General features: G+C 52.9%; 5 protein-coding genes across 5 annotated transcripts; 3 read left to right on the top strand and 2 right to left on the bottom strand.

The window, feature by feature from the left end:
* Positions 1-1,739: 1,739 nt before the first annotated feature.
* A1O1_00091 (uncharacterized protein) lies at positions 1,740-3,554 on the top strand (the record flags this gene model as incomplete). The annotated part of the gene is made up of 1 exon (XM_007721012.1): positions 1,740-3,554. One exon carries the CDS (start codon positions 1,740-1,742, stop codon positions 3,552-3,554), a length of 1,815 nt encoding a protein of 604 aa, XP_007719202.1.
* A 1,125-nt stretch (positions 3,555-4,679) lies between these two features.
* Positions 4,680-6,014, top strand: A1O1_00090 (uncharacterized protein; the record flags this gene model as incomplete). The annotated part of the gene is made up of 3 exons (XM_007721011.1): positions 4,680-4,962; positions 5,044-5,441; positions 5,667-6,014. 3 exons carry the CDS (start codon positions 4,680-4,682, stop codon positions 6,012-6,014), a joined length of 1,029 nt encoding a protein of 342 aa, XP_007719201.1.
* An 891-nt stretch (positions 6,015-6,905) lies between these two features.
* On the bottom strand, positions 6,906-9,380 carry A1O1_00089 (uncharacterized protein; the record flags this gene model as incomplete). Its single annotated transcript, XM_007721010.1, has 1 exon — positions 6,906-9,380. The coding sequence occupies one exon, from the start codon at positions 9,378-9,380 to the stop codon at positions 6,906-6,908; it is 2,475 nt and encodes an 824-aa protein (XP_007719200.1).
* Positions 9,381-10,330: 950 nt separating this feature from the next.
* A1O1_00088 (uncharacterized protein) lies at positions 10,331-11,623 on the top strand (the record flags this gene model as incomplete). Its single annotated transcript, XM_007721009.1, has 2 exons — positions 10,331-10,543; positions 10,598-11,623. The coding sequence occupies 2 exons, from the start codon at positions 10,331-10,333 to the stop codon at positions 11,621-11,623; spliced, it is 1,239 nt and encodes a 412-aa protein (XP_007719199.1).
* A 1,254-nt stretch (positions 11,624-12,877) lies between these two features.
* A1O1_00087 (uncharacterized protein) lies at positions 12,878-15,139 on the bottom strand (the record flags this gene model as incomplete). The annotated part of the gene is made up of 1 exon (XM_007721008.1): positions 12,878-15,139. The coding sequence occupies one exon, from the start codon at positions 15,137-15,139 to the stop codon at positions 12,878-12,880; it is 2,262 nt and encodes a 753-aa protein (XP_007719198.1).
* Positions 15,140-16,388: the final 1,249 nt, after the last annotated feature.

Raw genomic sequence — 16,388 nt, 5'->3', positions numbered from 1 at the left:
ATTGGGTCTTGAATAAAGCGCTCTTGGCTTCGGGACAGTACGTACTGAGTACGATGCCCTCAACCTCAGAAATTAGGAGCGCCTCCAGCAGGTAGTGGCGCACCCATCTGGTTGTGGACTGTTCTCTTGGAATTTCAATGTCCCAGCTGTTGTTCACTTCAAACCTCAACCGCTGGTGCAAACCCCTGAGCCAGATGTCTTTTCCAGATGCCACGACACAACCGCAGGTGAAGGATAGAGTTTCGTGGACATCACCGACACGATTGCAGGGAGGTACCTGGACTAAGAAGGAGATCGAAAACGCGGTCGTAGGCCACCTGCAATAGGTAGATGGGATCTGCAAGAGATTGCAGCACAAGCCAGTGTCATTCATGAAAGCCCGTCAGGTAACGTCCTGGGTGGATGTCGTGGAGAGTCCTGGACTTCAAAAAACTGACAGAGCATGGAGAATTGCACGGATGTCAAATGAAGTGATTTCCAAATGCTCCACAGCAGCAGCATTGATTCGACGAGAGACACAATTGTTCATCTCCCGTTGTCTTTCAAAGTTGTCGCTTAATGCAGGAACCGATGCGCTTAATTGCTAGGCATGGGCTCTAGTTGACCTATTAGCGTTCTAGGGTGGCTAAGGAGGCCTTTAGACTGACCAGCCGTGCCTAGTAAGCAACTAGGCACGCCTAAAGCTGCCTAGAGGCATGGGTGGGAACTCCCCAGGACACCTAGTAGACACCTGGGGCCCATTAAAAGCCCCCACTCATGGCATTCGTGGCGTCTGACTGTGCAGTCCACACTGCCTGCGCCATGAGAATTGACCTGATGAGCTGCCTGGCACTGGCAGTGCAGTGCTTGCTGACTTTGACGTCTCCTGCGCCCGGCCGCACTGCTCTGGTGTCAAACGTACTCCTCTCCTTGCTACGCTTCTTCCATGCCCTCGTTTGTCTGTTCGTCGCAATTGTCAAATTTACAAAGACACTCTTCGACCGGTCTGGCGTCTTCGTCCTTCCAGTAATGCAGTCTATCATCCTTTGCATTCGCTACCGCTAATAGTTGACCTCCTGAACCATTCCCCTTCTCATCCCTGAGACACCGATAATATACCCTTTGTCTGCCTGGAGCCGAAACGACGATCTGCGCCAGCAAACTATATCAGCAGCAAACATTCAGACGCGAATCGACTCAATCGATGCTCCAAATCTCCTCTATGTTCGATTCATCTGGATTATCGAAAACGGAACAGAGGCATACCATACCCAAGGGCAATTAACAGTACCATTATGCAGTAGCAACGCTGGAGGTGCGTAATCCACACCCTCTGCTTCTCATGTCTCACATCGGGAACTGACCTTGGGAATCTATTCTTTGGTAGAATCTTGCGATTCTTCCACCCCTTTAGCTGAGCCTGTCTCCAGCTGCCATTCCTTCGAAATCCTACACTCGTTAGCAAAGCGGTTGATACACGCGCCGACCATCGCTACCCTCATTCACTACAAAGTACAAACCAAACACGCTCACTTACGAAAATCACCATCTCTCTCGTTGCATATATATACCGCGCCTCGTTGCGACAAGGCATTTCTACACGTTCTATTCACAGTTGACATACCATTCACAGCGATATACGGGACGGTTGGTTTCGAGTACATGTCTGGATTCGTCTCATCATTACTATGGAAAGGCCGACGAAACGAATGAGAATCTCCGATCCAGAAATTCGAAATCCGCGCGATACAGGTTCCAGAATGACGGAAGGGCTTTTCACCTCTGAGCTTGGGATCCGAGGAGACAATTCAGCTGGCAAGGGCAGGGCCACCCGGACCATCTCCTTGACAGATTTCCAAAGAAGGGACATATACGGCCAATACCAGCATATACCCCGGCCTGTTCTGCCACGGAGAAACGCCGGGATATACTTAGCCCCCAGGGCGCCTGATCCCACCGTCACATCCAGTGTTGTTGAGATCAACGTCAATGATGGAACCTCAACCTCCAAGGTCACCGAAGTTCCTGCTGCAACGACGGGTAATGTGCTGTCGTTGTCAGATGTGGGATCTGTGACTGTACCCGGATCGACAGGTGCTAGCAGTGTGGTCGGTTCCAGCATCTCTGATTCGTCCCAAGAAACTCTCACCACGCCTCCACCAACCCCTTCACCATCCGACTACATTGGGAGCACCACAGACCTGAGTTCGACTGCATCTGTCTTTTCTGGGGCGCTGAACGGCACCGCCGTCCTTTCTGATGCCACGTCCAGCCAGCAAACCGCAACAGTCACGGCGACGTCCACCTTTGAGGTGTCGTACGTCAATGGCACTATCATTGCGGGCGGATCTACCTCTTACCTCTCTAGCATAGAGACGAGCACCGTCCACGTCACAGAGAGCACCTCCAGTAGTGACTCCGCCACCTTTACATTCGGTGACCCAGTGACCACTTCGTCCTCCTTCATTGGAAGTTCCACAACCATAACCGACAGCACTGGTGGTTTCTTGGGGTCTCCCACCGCTGTTGCGGGCTCTGGAGCACCGGGATCAGCAACAACATCATCCAGATCTGCAGCAACATCGGGCTCTGTGTCTGGATCTGGGTCCGGTTCTGGGTCGGGAGGAGGTAGCCCAGGCCTTACCCCAACACAGCAACAAGTGGTGGGAGGTGTCGTCGGAGGCGTAGCTGGTGTGGCGGTCGTTCTGATCATCTTGCTGGTTGTTCTTCGCTGGTATCGCCGGCGACTCAAGGCCCGTGGCGAGCTTCCGGAACAGCGAGCCGCACGAGAACTTACCGGGAACGGTGGCAACGCATATCCTATGTCGCAGCGATCGTCTACAGTGCCCATTGCTGCAGCCGTCACCAACAGTCTCAAACGCCTCCGGCCCCACAGCAACCAAAACTTCGGAACCACCGCAACTGGAATGGCCGAGCCTAGCATCAGGAACTCGGAGCGGGGTTTTCAACGCATTGCCGGTCGCAAAATCCCCCCCGTACTCAGCAGTGGCGGGGACCCTTATGGAGGCAACTATGGTGCGTTCGAAAAGGATGCTACGGCCGGGCCTTCGGATCCATTGAACAACAACGAAAGAGGTCTTTCGGGGGCATCGTTCTATCGTGACAGCGACGGAGTCTATGGAGGCAAAGGAACCCATTCGCCCACATTTCCTCCTTCGCCAATCACTGCAGCAACGGGTGGTTATAGAGGGGAGGCGGATATGTATGGTGGCATCGGATCTAGCACGAGAGACTTTGCCCAGCCACGAGACATGTCCGACCACAATGCCAGTTCGTTATCCCTGACCACCCCGAGCCGACCGGAAGGGTTTGCAGTGATGCGACCCAGCCCGGCTCGAACTCCAGTCACGCTCAGTCCTGCCGCCAGTTCGATTCGTTTGCCGATCCAACAACCACCGACCATGGCCGAGGACGTACCTCCACTCCCCAACGGCGGACTCATGCCTGGACCGATGCAAAGAGACGGACTGGGCAGAAGTCTCGCCAGCCAAGATGGCAGTCGGGTCAGCCGAAGCAGTGGACGCAGTGGTGGCCGATTTATGGAAAACATGTGATGCTACGTGGCTTCAGCTTGGCCGAATATTTTGATTATTTTCTGTCTTTTTCTTCTTTTTCTATTGAGCGAGGAGCCCGGCGTCCCATTTTCCTCTTTGAGTTGGGAGGACCACTGCTGGATGGGGCAGATTCGTGGGACTTGATTTCGATTCAAATGTTACCAGCTCGAGGCTGGTTATAAGTTTACCCGCCATCTCTTTCCATGTCAAAGGAGAATTCTATTTGCATATATTTACTGGAGAAGAGGAGGCATTTGGTGGTGATGCCATATAGCAGGAGACAGTCATGTATGCAAGCAACCCAGCTCATGCAAGGGGTTATTCCTTGACCATGGCTGGTGGTGATCGATGTGTATTCCCTACCACAGTAACAGTTTCTGTTCTTGAACCCGCGAGGCGGACACTGCCACATGCGTATCTTCCTTTTTCCATCTGGAGAACTATTGGAATATGGTTCGGCGGAGATGATGGTACATTAGATAGATAGGTGTCTACCACCGGCACGCACAGTGCCTGACGATATTAATATCTCTGTATATATTCTTCTGCTTCATCCATTTGGAAGGATATGTCTACCTAGGTAGTTTGTATGATTTCTATCAGATCTAATCTTTGAGTTTCTCATCTTATCAACAGCTCGCTGCGTTATCGTTATCCGTCTTATCAGCTTATCGGCCCATTCACTCGGCCACTACATATACAACAATTCGCCCCGTTCACACCTGATCCCATACAGTCTGGTCATGATCGTGGTCTCCGTCTCGGAATCCTGAAACACTCCAAGGTGCGTGGAGAGCCTGCTCCTCAGTCGGCGCTTCCAAACTGCCACTGCATCGGCTGGACGTTCAATCTCAGCCAGTGCGGCGCAGCTTGGTCCTACTTCATCTCTACTCAATCAGGCGCATACAGGGGTCCTTTTAACCCCCCTACCCGCAAAGCCCAGGGCCCCTGGTTCAGAGCGCTCATTTTGCTGTCGTCCACGGGCTGGCCGCTGTACCTGTACGATTGTTGCTCCCGCAACCTGACCAGTACAGCCTTTCCTATTCCAACGTCTTTTCTGGTTACTCTGTAGACACGCGTCACCCACGCCGAACTTGAACCACAATCCACCACTCCACGTCAGCCATGTCCGAATCCCATACCCCGCCAGTATCGACTGCCAGTGATGGTATTCCCGCTCCGGGCAATTGGACCATGGAGGGACCATCGAACGGAAACGGAAACGGAGAGGGAAAGACAGGCATCGCATCACGGTCCGGTGTTGCTGATGAAGTAGTATCCGCTACCGCTACCAGTGATCATCAGCTCGAAGAGGCTTCGTGTTGGGATGTCGAATATTCCTCCGATACGCCTGGCATAACGCCACCGTCGACCGTTCAGGTCTCTGTCTCGGATGCAGAGCCTGCAGGTGAGATCGAAAAGGTGGTTGAATCTCAATCGAATCTGACTTGTTGCCACTGCAACTGCAGCTGCAACTGCCACCGTCAAGGGAATGTACACGACCTTAAGCACCAGCACGAACACGAGCATGAGCATGACCATCATGTGTCCCAAGACTCCAGTATTTCACGAGATGACATGATCGCTGCTCTTTCCATCCATTTCGACCTTCTTTGGCGAGACGCGTATGAGGACGGCGATGACGACGGGTTCGAGGACTTCCCTTTGGACCAAGAAGGCTTTGAGCCGTTGTTTGAAATTGGAGATGTTGTGCGTGTCAAAGCCAGGACTGGAGCTGGAGCTGGAATGGCAGCAGGAGTGGGAGATATTACTCGAGCTGTAGCTGTCACTGTCAATGCCGGTCAGGACAGTTGGGCACAGTACGACCCCGATCTTGGAGGATACTATTCCACCCAGAAGTTTCAGGTTGTTGGGAGGTTTCTGAAGGTATGTATCTACACTCCCTGTCCCTGTCCCTATCACTGTCTCTGCTGCTACTATCACTACCACTTTCATCGCAAAGAGTTCCGCTTCTTGGCAATGGTAAAGAAACGAATGTTCTGAATCTGGTTATGATCATGACCTACTTGAACTCAGCTACTGAACGAAGTTGATTCGGGAAAAGACAGAAGACGACAATTGAAAATGCTGACTACTTGTTTTCTATCCTAGATGACTTCTACCGAGAATTGCGAAGATGGCTTCGATGCTGATGACGACGACCTTGGTAAAGTCGGTGACATACATGAAGCGTTGCACCACTTGTCCACAGATGATGATGTCGAAGAGAAAGAAGAAGAAGATAATGTCAACGACAATGCTCAACGCAGTGACAGCGAGTCTGAATTCGACCAGCCTGACCCAGGAACTTGGCTGTACCGCCTCAAACCGGCTCCTTTGTGCCCACCTCGCTCCGGGTCGCTGATCATGGCAGACTTAATGATCTGGAAGGAAGGGAACCTCGTTCTCGACGCCCAAGCCATGGATCCGGATACTGATGACGATATGGAATGGGATTGAAATTTGACTGGTCGAAACAGTGGCGAAAGGATCGAGTTTCGATGCGACTAATGGCTAGAGTCTAGGACGGGGACACTGTCACACTGGCTTTGTCGATGATGATTGATGATCGTTGATTGATGAGCATCATGGTTTTGAATCATGTTGGTATTGATGCTGGGTACAACGAGTTGTAAATTCACACTGACACTGACACTTTTTACGTCCTTTCTTACGTTGTGTAAGAGACTGTTCTACCCACGCATTCCTGATTGACAGGGTGAATGTATGATCTAGAGACTAGTATGGAGCAACCCTTGGAGATCAAACCTTGGAGAGCCACAGGTTAGGCTCAGGTTCTTTGTTGTCGTCACAATCAAGGGGAAAGCTGAACCCAGTGTGGCAGGATTAGGTCTGTGTTCTGTATTGAAGTTCTATCCTTCCCAGGGTATCTCAGTAGTATTTCTACTCGTTCTCCAGCGCCATAGCCAATCTCTGTACACATGATTCCAAGCCCATCTGGTTCGTCGTATACGAATCATTACCATGCTCTTTCGTTGTCGTTGTTGTCGTAAAGTAATCTTGTTTGCGTATGAGCAAGATCTTGAATCCATTGCGCCACAACAGTCAAAATATCATCCCATGAAGCCATTCCATTCCATGTCATGCTTTAGAAAGAGATAAAAGGAGAAAAGGCACCATCCTGTATATGCTTTTGAGACCTCGAAAGGTAGTCTTCAACCATCTGAGACCGACGGCATAGCCCTGCCGTAGCGATAGGAGCACATCAAAAGCTGGAGGTTCGACAAGGTTCCAAGGATTGAAACCCACGCTCGTTCAAGATCCACGTCGACTCCAATTCGTCGATTGATGGCCAACACGGTCCGGCACCAAGTCCAGGTGGTGGCAATCTCACCGTGAACTCGGCACGACCAACATCTCACGACTCCCCGGTCTCTGCAGGCGATCGATGCCGAGATGTTCTTTTCCGTCTCGACCAATATACACGCCGAACGCATACCGTGGCCCTGAGCCACGGTCGGCACGACGCTGGTGGCGAGCTGCTTGGTTCTTTTCGCCCAGCTTGGCCGTGCCAGGATCGCCAGTGAGTGTGGCCGGAGTCGAGCTGGAAGCTGTCAGTCTCTCGACGAGTTCTGCTCTGGTTCCGACGTTCTGGAAGGCGCCATCGGCCATGAGAGGACTGGCATAGAGCCAACTCATCAGGCCGGCAATGGTGTTGATGTTATGTGGCAAATAGCGTTTTCTGGTAGGCCAGATAATGAGGTAGGAGAGCGCATAGATCGAGACCAAGACACACAGTGCAATGAAGCCCGGCATGCTGGCCACCATTCGGACTTCGTTCTCCGCAGTGAAGAACTGAGCAGTAAACACGCCGCCAGCGAGGACTGGGATGGAAAGTGCCAGAATGGAGATGAAGCTAACATATGATACCCTGTAATCGCCGTTGCGTAGAGAACGGACAACAACACCAATAGGCCCCTGTGCTGGATAGCACAGCAGCAACGAGTGGCTGGCATCCGTGCCGGTCGGCTGCGACAGGTTGCAGAAAGGCTGTACCGCACGAAAATACATGGCAATCGGCTGCCATGCGAGAAAGAGCACCATCCCGAGAAATGACGGCAGGAAGCTGTAGAGGAAGTCGGCGGGCGAAAACCCGTGGGAATCCGTCCGAGATGTCAGGAGAGGTTCGAAACCTCTTTCAACAGCATTGTTCACGAAGCTGACCACCAGAAAAGCAATCAATAGCAGGATTGCCGCGATGATCCATGCCAGAACGGCCGAATCTCGCAGATACCATGGCACCCAGCGGTAGCGGACGAAAGGGGAGTGTATGTTCCGAGAAAAGGCAGATCCGTAGGAGTGTCGTTGCTGGGTCTCCAGGTCCATCGCATCGTTCGGGTGTAGGAGGCCCTCAGAAGGCTTTTGCGTAGGTTGCGGTCTTTGGAGGGAAAAGCGTTTGATAGGCGCGTATTCCTCTCCAACGCCGTGAAATACATCCGATCGTTCGGTGGTGGTCCAAAAGCCTAGACGGAGGGTCTGAGGGAGGACTCGCCCATTCGGCTCTGGAGAGACTTCGGTCTGTTCAAAGTCATGGCACACATTGGACCGTCGAAATAGACATATCAGGTCGGCCAGTGAACAAGGATCCCATAGAAGATTGGAATTCCGAGTCCGAAAGCGGACCATGCAGTAGACGATCCCGGCGCAGAGGAGAGTGTACAGCGCAAATAATGTCCAGCCTACTCCTCGAACAGTGGTCCATCGGAAACGGGCCGGGCCATCATCTGTAATCCATTGGGTCTCGTAGAGACAACTGAGCAGCGGGACGGTGAAGCTGCTCAGCCAAAAGACCAGGAATGTCAAGCCCAGCATGGGTTCACCGTTTTTGAAAAAAGTCAGATCCGGTAGGAGATAGTTTGATGGCAGAATGCGCAAGTCCTGCAACACTGAGTATCTGCGGTATTTCGGTCCCATGCGGAAATAAGGCAACGATCTGTACACTGCAGCCTCGATCACGAATAGCCAGATCACAAGCATTATCCCAAGTAGTTGGGGGAGGTATTGAAACACAAAATATCGTGGCGTGGCGTTTCCGTCGTAGTCGTAGAGTGCGTGGTTGCTCGACACAAATAGGAGGCTGAAGAGCAGCCCGGCGATCATTAATAGGCATAAGAGCAAGTATGAGGCAATTATGGGCAGGCGAAGCGGTATTGGTACAAAGCCCAATCGAGATCGGAGGTCTTTGGACAGATCAACTGGGACCATGACTTCCTCCGGAACAGGCTTTCGTTGGATGTGAGATTGTGGACGTGGTGTTGGCGGTTGTTGTGGAGGCGTTGGTGGAGGAGGGGACGGTGTCGGCGTACTGAAGCTGCGCGGTGACTCCGGCTCTACTGGTGAAAAGCCAAAAGCTGGTTCCTCCGGAGTTGTAGTGCTGTGTCTCCCACGTCCCAGTACATCCTCGTCTCTTGTCAACTGCTCAATGGCGAACCTGATGTATGGAGTATCATCGACTTCAGACGTCGGCGGGCTCATGTCGTCAAAGTTTGACAGCATTCTCACTGTACTTTGCGCTTCACTTTGGCCATGCCGAATGTCGAGCGGCGCAGGTTGGACTACGCCGGGTCTTGCAGGGAGAGTCATCTCGGAGTCGGCCTGGTTTTGTTCAATAACGGGTGTCGATATTCTCGAGGGAGGCGTCTCATAGCTCGCCTTGGTGTCGTCGGATTCTTCACTGGCCGCGTCGGAAGCATTATCAGAGAAATACTCGTTTGTGGCAAAGGACGATTGTAGTGACTGGGTGCGGAGGTATTGAGGAGTCTCTCGCCTGACTGTCTGGATCTGAGCGTCTGGCTGTAGGTTCATCGGGTAATTCTCCGAGTGAACAGTGCGTGCAGCAATGCGCAAAAGACAGAACAGAGGCTGACCAAACACACACGTTAACAAATTTGAACAAACACATGGATGGAGTGGTCAAGTCTTCAGCTGCAGGAAAGAAATGGAGGACGTGGCCGCGAGGCTGGGATTTTCGTGGTGGTTGGGAGCCAACACAGCCTACGCTGAATCCCAGCCACCATATTCGGTGATGAAGCAATGAGAGTGAAACACATCGTCGAAAGCGACCTTCTTCGAGGCGAAGACTTTGATATAGGCACGATTAGTAGTTTTGATCGAACCGCCAGCGTGGTGACAGCACAGACACACACGAGAGGGAAACAGACCATCTGCTGCTCCCTGCGAGTGCCAAGACTGCGGAATGGCCCGAGCCTGACAACTTCTCAGCCTTGCCATCAGAATCGGGACTAGCTCAGCCTCGTGCATTCAGCCTCGGCAGTATGGCAACTTCATCCATCTCAATGTCAAACTGTACTCCTGCCCACGACAACAATGGTTCGTTCATGTTCAATCTGATACTTTCTATATCTCTTCTTTGTACAAGACTCCATGTCGTGTGCCAGAGCAACGCGCCTTTTCCATGGACGCCATCCCCGAACTCCAGAAGGTCCGGGAGCACCTCCTTCACATCGGTGAAGGCTGTGGAAGGAGTGCTCCTCGACGACGACATTGTATAGTCACTGCCATTTGACTACAAGCCCGTCAGGCAGGTGTAGCGATGGCGACGCAGTTTCGCCAAGACCCGGGCGATTCAACGCAGTGCAGGTTCAAGTTCATATCTCTCTCACTTCCACCAACCTGTCTACCTCTCACCATCTTTTTCACTCATTCTCTTTATCCGACTTCCTCATCACCTTCTTCCTCACGTAACCTCTTCATCCATCAATTCAACAACCACAGTGATAGCAAAACCATTCACAATGGCTGTCGCGACAGTTATCATCACCCTACTGCTTATCGCGCTGTCGACCACGGCGCCGACCAAGATCGTCGATTGCAAGAATACCGATCTGAACTACCACCAACTCATCATCAAGCACTTGTGCCAAACCCAGTTCTGTCTCTTCGGCGAGCCAACCTTCAACCTTGACACCTACACTTGCGAATGTCCTGCCTGGGAAGATCAACCTTTGGTAAGACAACAGTGCCACTCTACTTGTGTCGCGGCCTACTGACCAGTCAACTAGTTCAACGATCCATGCGCAAACCTGGAATGTCCTTATGGCGACGAAGAACCTTTCTACATGATGCTCGACAATGAATGCCTGTGCAAGTCTGTCAAAGAGTTCAAAGCTCAGATCGCTGAGGCCGAGGCTGCGCTTGACATGGAACCTGCTGTCGATCTGGTACGTCGCCAGGTAACCACCATTCCAGAGGCACCGGTCGATACTGCGGTCCCAACATTCTTGCCCCCGGCAAACCCAGATATCACACCTGCGCTGTTGAACGAGTCCCTCACCATCCAGCCACAGAATACTGCCACCATCGGTTCTATCATCCCATACTTCCGAGACAATCTCCTCCAGGTTCACATGCAGCTGAACGGACCCGTGGCCGATACCTTGGTTGTCAACGCAAGTGCCTCTTTGCCTTGTGGCAATATCGGTACTGACCCTGAGCCAAACCTTGCCTTGGTGCCCAAAGTCGTTCAGCAGGGCCTAGGAGAACCGCAGGTGGTGGTTGCCGACTGTCTCTGCATCGCAGTGAACATGTACAACCCTAACGTCGTCAACTATTGGATACAGAAGCCTGATGGATCAATCTACTCTCTGACTGGAAGCAACAAAGTGCTTGACATCAACAAGATGGTTACCAACAAGAGCGTGGCTTTGGATCTGGTCGCTTTGCCTTCCGGTACCACCAAGCGCAATCCAGAAGCTATGGTTCAATATGTTCAGCCTGAGCGACGTCAGATCTTCCGTGGTCCATGCGACAAGCCTTGCCCTTTCTACCATATGCACCAACTCAAGAGCAGTGATGGCTTTTGTGCTTGCATGTTCAACGCAGCCGACGAGACAATCAACATGGCCACCCGCGACATGACTGAGCCAGATGCGTACAATGCCAAGATGACACCCGAGGCATGCGCTGCTATGACTTGCTTCAATGGCGGAGATCGCGCAGCAGTGTTCAACCCGTTCAGCTTGACTTGCTGGTGCATCAGTCCGTCCTACCTCGAGGTCAACCCCAGCGCCTGGACTCCACCAGCATGAAGGCTCGCTCTGTCCGGAACGATACGATATGTTTATGGAGGCAGCGATGAACACGACGACTATGATGTACCACCCACTGCAAATGGGCAAAGTCCAGGCCATGGAACTTTGAAAAGAGTTTGTGCGCAGACAAGCGGATTGGAACAGTACCAGGATGAGTGAGTTTGGACAAGAAAGTTCATGCATGTGCAATCCGGTCTTGCTACAATGCCGCACCGGAGGGAGACAAACGAAAAGAAAAGCCATCGGTCGGGTCAGTCAGTGCATGGAAGACAGCTGTCATTGTGAACAGACCATCGTTCCGTTCCGACAGAGTCTAGCTAGGCAGTAAGTAGTCTGCAGACAGAACCCCTAAGAGGTTTAGAAAATTCGAAAATTGCAATAGCAAAACAAACTGCGGTAGAAAAAAGGATTCTATTCGTGACAGTTCGGGCTAATCGAGTATCTATCCTAGAGCCTCGACGTAGCTCACAAAAGACACGGCCGACTCTGTTGTAGTTGTGTGTGCTATCTCAAAGACGACCCAGCCCGGACCCAGTATGATTGTATTATCCTGCCCATTACGCCATCGCTTGCTGAAACCACACATGAACATGACAAAAACACGAAGAGGCTGTCTAGAGCAAAGAGATAAAGCCCGCGTCTCTTCTGTAGAGTGTTCTCCCTTCAGGCTCTGTGCTCCTAGGCTAGACACTAGACACTAGCTGAAGAGCAGTGTAGTACTGCAGTAAGAAGTGAAAAGGGGGTCGAAGAATCCAAGTATCATTCAGAAAGATGAGGCGGACGGGTGGTGACCTTTTGAAGCCTGTGTCGGTGGTCTGAAATTGACGCAAGCAGACGACTTTCCCCGTCACGATCTTGCAGGGAGTAGTTCGAGCTGTATCTTCTACTTCGGAAGAAGACTGTTTTGCGTCCCAAGCTTGCAGAGAGTAGGTTGAGCAGTTGATTCCAGAAAACACACACTGAACCGCCCGCGCCGTGGTTGGCTTGCACATCCAGATTATATGTAGTATGTGCAGACCAAGTGTCCCGTGCATTTGTACACATTAGTAGGCGTAGACCTTTATCGAAAGGTCCTCTGTGCGGTATTGGTGTCCAATCCAGGTACGGAGGAACAAAGCATGTCCTTCCAGAACTCGGGATGGATGGGTGGTAGATCTGAATGACGAGAAGGAAATCGGTGCAGGATTGGTCAATAGCCACCCCCCTGACGAAAAGACATTACTGGGAACTGTGTCCGATATAGAACATGGCTCATCGCTGTCCGGAGGAGAGGGAACCGCCGGCGCCACTGGCACTGACATGGCTGGCTCGGCTGGGGCTCGTGTGAGCAGTCTGCTCTTCAATAATGTCGCTCAGTCGGGTGGGATGGCGGTGGCGGATATTCTCCCAGTTTGCAGTGGCTTGTGTGACGGTAGGGGATTCGTAGATATCGCCTTCCTCGTACTCGGCAACTGGCTGGCCCTGCGGGATGGTAGGCAAAGCGCCTGACGTGGTTCGCGGTATGCCTGACGACGCGGCGGTCGCTCGAGACGGCTGTTGTTGAGGCTGGCCCTGTCTGTACTGTGCAGAATACATTCTCTCACGTTCAACGTCGGCGGTATGGTCATCGTCGTCGGAGAGTTCGACTTCGCCTATTTCTTGCTCCCCTCGCTCGTCGTCACTGATGTCTTCTTCTTCGCCCTCTGGTTCGATAGGTCTCGCCGGTCGAGTCGGCGCGACCGGCTGCCGATACGGGATCCGTCGACCGCGCTCGTCGAGTCGGTAGCTACCGTCGGGGTTGATATGGTATTCCTCTTCGGAGAACCCCGACGCCGTCGAGGCGATGTATGACTGTTCTGTGTCTCCAGTGCCTGAACGCATCGGGACCGGCAGCCCGCCAGGGGTTGCTTGTGGGTGGAAGCGCGGCTCACTCGGACCTCGGCCGGGCGACGGACCAGCCCCTGCCGTTACGGTAGCGGCGCGCGCAGCTGCAATCGCAGCAGCACTGGTGTGAGGCTGTGTATGCCGCGGGGAGGTCGCGTAGAATTGGGTATCTGGTTCATGCCGAAGATGGGGGGATTGTAGGTCGCGTGCACGAGAGGTATCAGTGAACGGATCCGTGATTGTAGGGGAATGTGCTGTGTCAGGCTGGTAGCTGAACTGTCGACTTTCCTCGCCAGGAGAGTCGAGAGATGTTGTGGTCGTCTGACTTCGAGAGGGAGGTTGCTGCGAACCGTGCATCTGCTGCTGCTGTTGTGGTTCCTGACCGGACAAGACAGTCGGCCCTGCACCAGCAGCAGGTCCAGTTCTGGTCTGTGGTCGCTGCGCTGAGCTTACTTGCCGACTTACAAGTCCTTGCATCGGCACCACTTGTACTCCTCCAATGAGGGTGGGTTCTCCGCTTCGCAGTGATATCGTCCTCTCCCGCTCCTCTTGTTCTCTTCTCCCCAATTCTTCCCAGGCACGCCGAGCTTCCTCTTTACTGATCTGTAGTTCTCTTCTCATCTCTTTGACCAATTCGCCGGCACGGGCCTTTTCCGCACGGACCGCGTCGATCGATGCGGAGCTTTGCGTCCGTGCTTCTCGCTCCGCTCGAAGTTGACGTTCGAGCTCCGCTTGTCGTTCTTGGGCCTGCTCTTGCTCGTGCCTCGTTTCGAAGAACCATCGCTGGAATTTCCGCTCGGAAGATGCACGAAGTCGTTGGAGCTCGACAACAGCGTGGAACAGATTTGCGCCCGCAGCAGACAGATCTTCGATCTGCCGAGCCATCTGTCTTTCCAACGGCTTGCCAGCTAATTCGTCGGCATTATTCTGCAATCGATGGATAAAAGATGAGACAATCCCTTCCCAATGTGAAGACAAGTCCTCCCACCTCTCGAAGGCGCTCGGAAACCCTCTCCTTCCTCCGGCTCCAGGCAGCTGCTCGCCTGGCTGGCTAGGCTGGCCGCTCGGCTGTGGAGGTGGTTGATTTTGTTGGGTAGCTCGCGGTATCTGCTCCGGCTGACCTGTAGGCTTAGCGATGGCAGGAATATTCAGTTGCTCATAAGCTTCGGTACGATTTCGCTGTGTTGCTGCAGAGAGAGTTGTGCCCCTTCCACCACTCTGAACAGGTCTAGCGTACGTGGCACTTTGTCTGGAGGCACCGGTCTGTGTTGGAGGGACATTTTCCTGTCGCCGAGCCGAAGAACTCGGTACTTGAGTCGATGGTCCACCAATATTGTAGGCCTGAGTAGACTGTGCCGCCGGCTTAGCGGACACCCTTCGCGTTGGATCGTCCCCAACGCCAACAACTTGTTCCTCTTGCCTTAATCTCCTCTCCTCCTCTTGACGTAGTCTGGCGGCTGCCTCCTCGGCTTTACGAGCTTCCCGTGCTCGCCGTTCTCGCATGACATCTGTTGGAGTACGATATCGCGGTGGTTCTGCAGGGATAGGCCCAGTACCGGCAGCGGCAGTGGCACGAGTCGCTCCTCCATTTTGCGTCCGACCAGATGCAGCAATGGTACCGGGCGGGTATCCCCCTGTCAGATCTGACATTCGAGCCTCCTCTTCAAGCAAATCCGCAGTGAGTGGCTTCGGGTTGACGCCACTACCTCTTCTAATAGCTTCCAAAGCATATAAGATTGCTTCGTGAGTGTTACGAGAGATATGTGTAGTTCTCCGTGGCCAGTATGACTCCTCTTGCACCAAGCGTTGGAAGAATTGGGGGGTTGTGGGTTCGGAATCGTCGAAATAGGCAGGAGGTGTGCCGGACGGTGACTCTGGCCGTCTCACTTCAGGGTGAGCAGCTCGCGACTCTAGAGGTCGCCCGACTGGTCTTTCTGGGAGCCGCGGTGTTCTTCGCAGAGATTGGGCGGTGCTTGGGCCTGAGGATACCGGGCTTCTTTGGAGGAGCGGTGTGGGTATTTGTTGCTGGCGTCGGGGTGACGTTTCTGGGAGAGGGTCGTAAGACTCGTAAAGGTCGTCAAAGTGAGGCGACTCGTATTGAGACACTTCGACAGCTAGATGTCTTGTGCTAGAAGGGTATTGAGACAACTCGATGAATGCGCCTACGGCGCAAAGCTCTAGGAATTGGGAACTTCAGCCCAGCGGTGGGAAGATGCGGCATACACAGGCTCTTGATCAGGTAAAGGACTAGGCAGCATCTGTGCAGGGTGTCAAAGGCACTGAAGAGAAGCATTGACAGGGCGACGGAGAAAGTTGGTAAGAGAAGGTATTTGGTGGCTGGTCCAATGCCACAAAATCACGGTGGTTGGGCTTCGCTTGAAAGTCCGCGCCTGCAGTTGCGCCGTAGTCGTGTCTTTCAGATGTTGTAGACCCGAATTGCTGATCTTGAGGCATCAATATCTTTCACTCTTTGCTACAAATGGACTCTTGTTCAATCGCGCCGTGTTGCAGCACGGACGGGATCACCAGGTGGTGGGTGCGGCGAGGTCAATGTGGGAGGAAGCGCAGACAGTCGCGTGTGGCAGGGTCCTTCTTTTCGCACAGGCCAACACTTTTCTCCGCTGTTTGACCCTGGCCGAGCTGTAGCTGATGTGGAGAAGTCAAGACCAGAGATAATGATGATAATTGATGAGCAACAATGCTCTAAGATAGGACGTATTTGCTAAGATGTTGTGTAGAAGACGCGAGTGCAGGCTCAGAGACAGCCTCGGCCGGGAGTAACGGTGGCAGCCGACAGTTGAAACCCAAAGGAAGGCGGAAATAGGGCGAATGGGTTGAGGAATGGCCTAAAAGGGTCTTTGAACAGTTTGCCATGTTCTAACAACACGCGTCCTCTGAT

This window comes from Capronia coronata (genome assembly GCF_000585585.1).
Source record: "Capronia coronata CBS 617.96 chromosome Unknown acBCG-supercont1.1, whole genome shotgun sequence".
In the NCBI taxonomy this organism is placed as follows: domain Eukaryota; kingdom Fungi; phylum Ascomycota; class Eurotiomycetes; order Chaetothyriales; family Herpotrichiellaceae; genus Capronia; species Capronia coronata.
The sequence above is the reverse complement of the archived record's forward strand: the minus strand, read 5'-3'. Positions and strand labels throughout refer to the sequence as shown.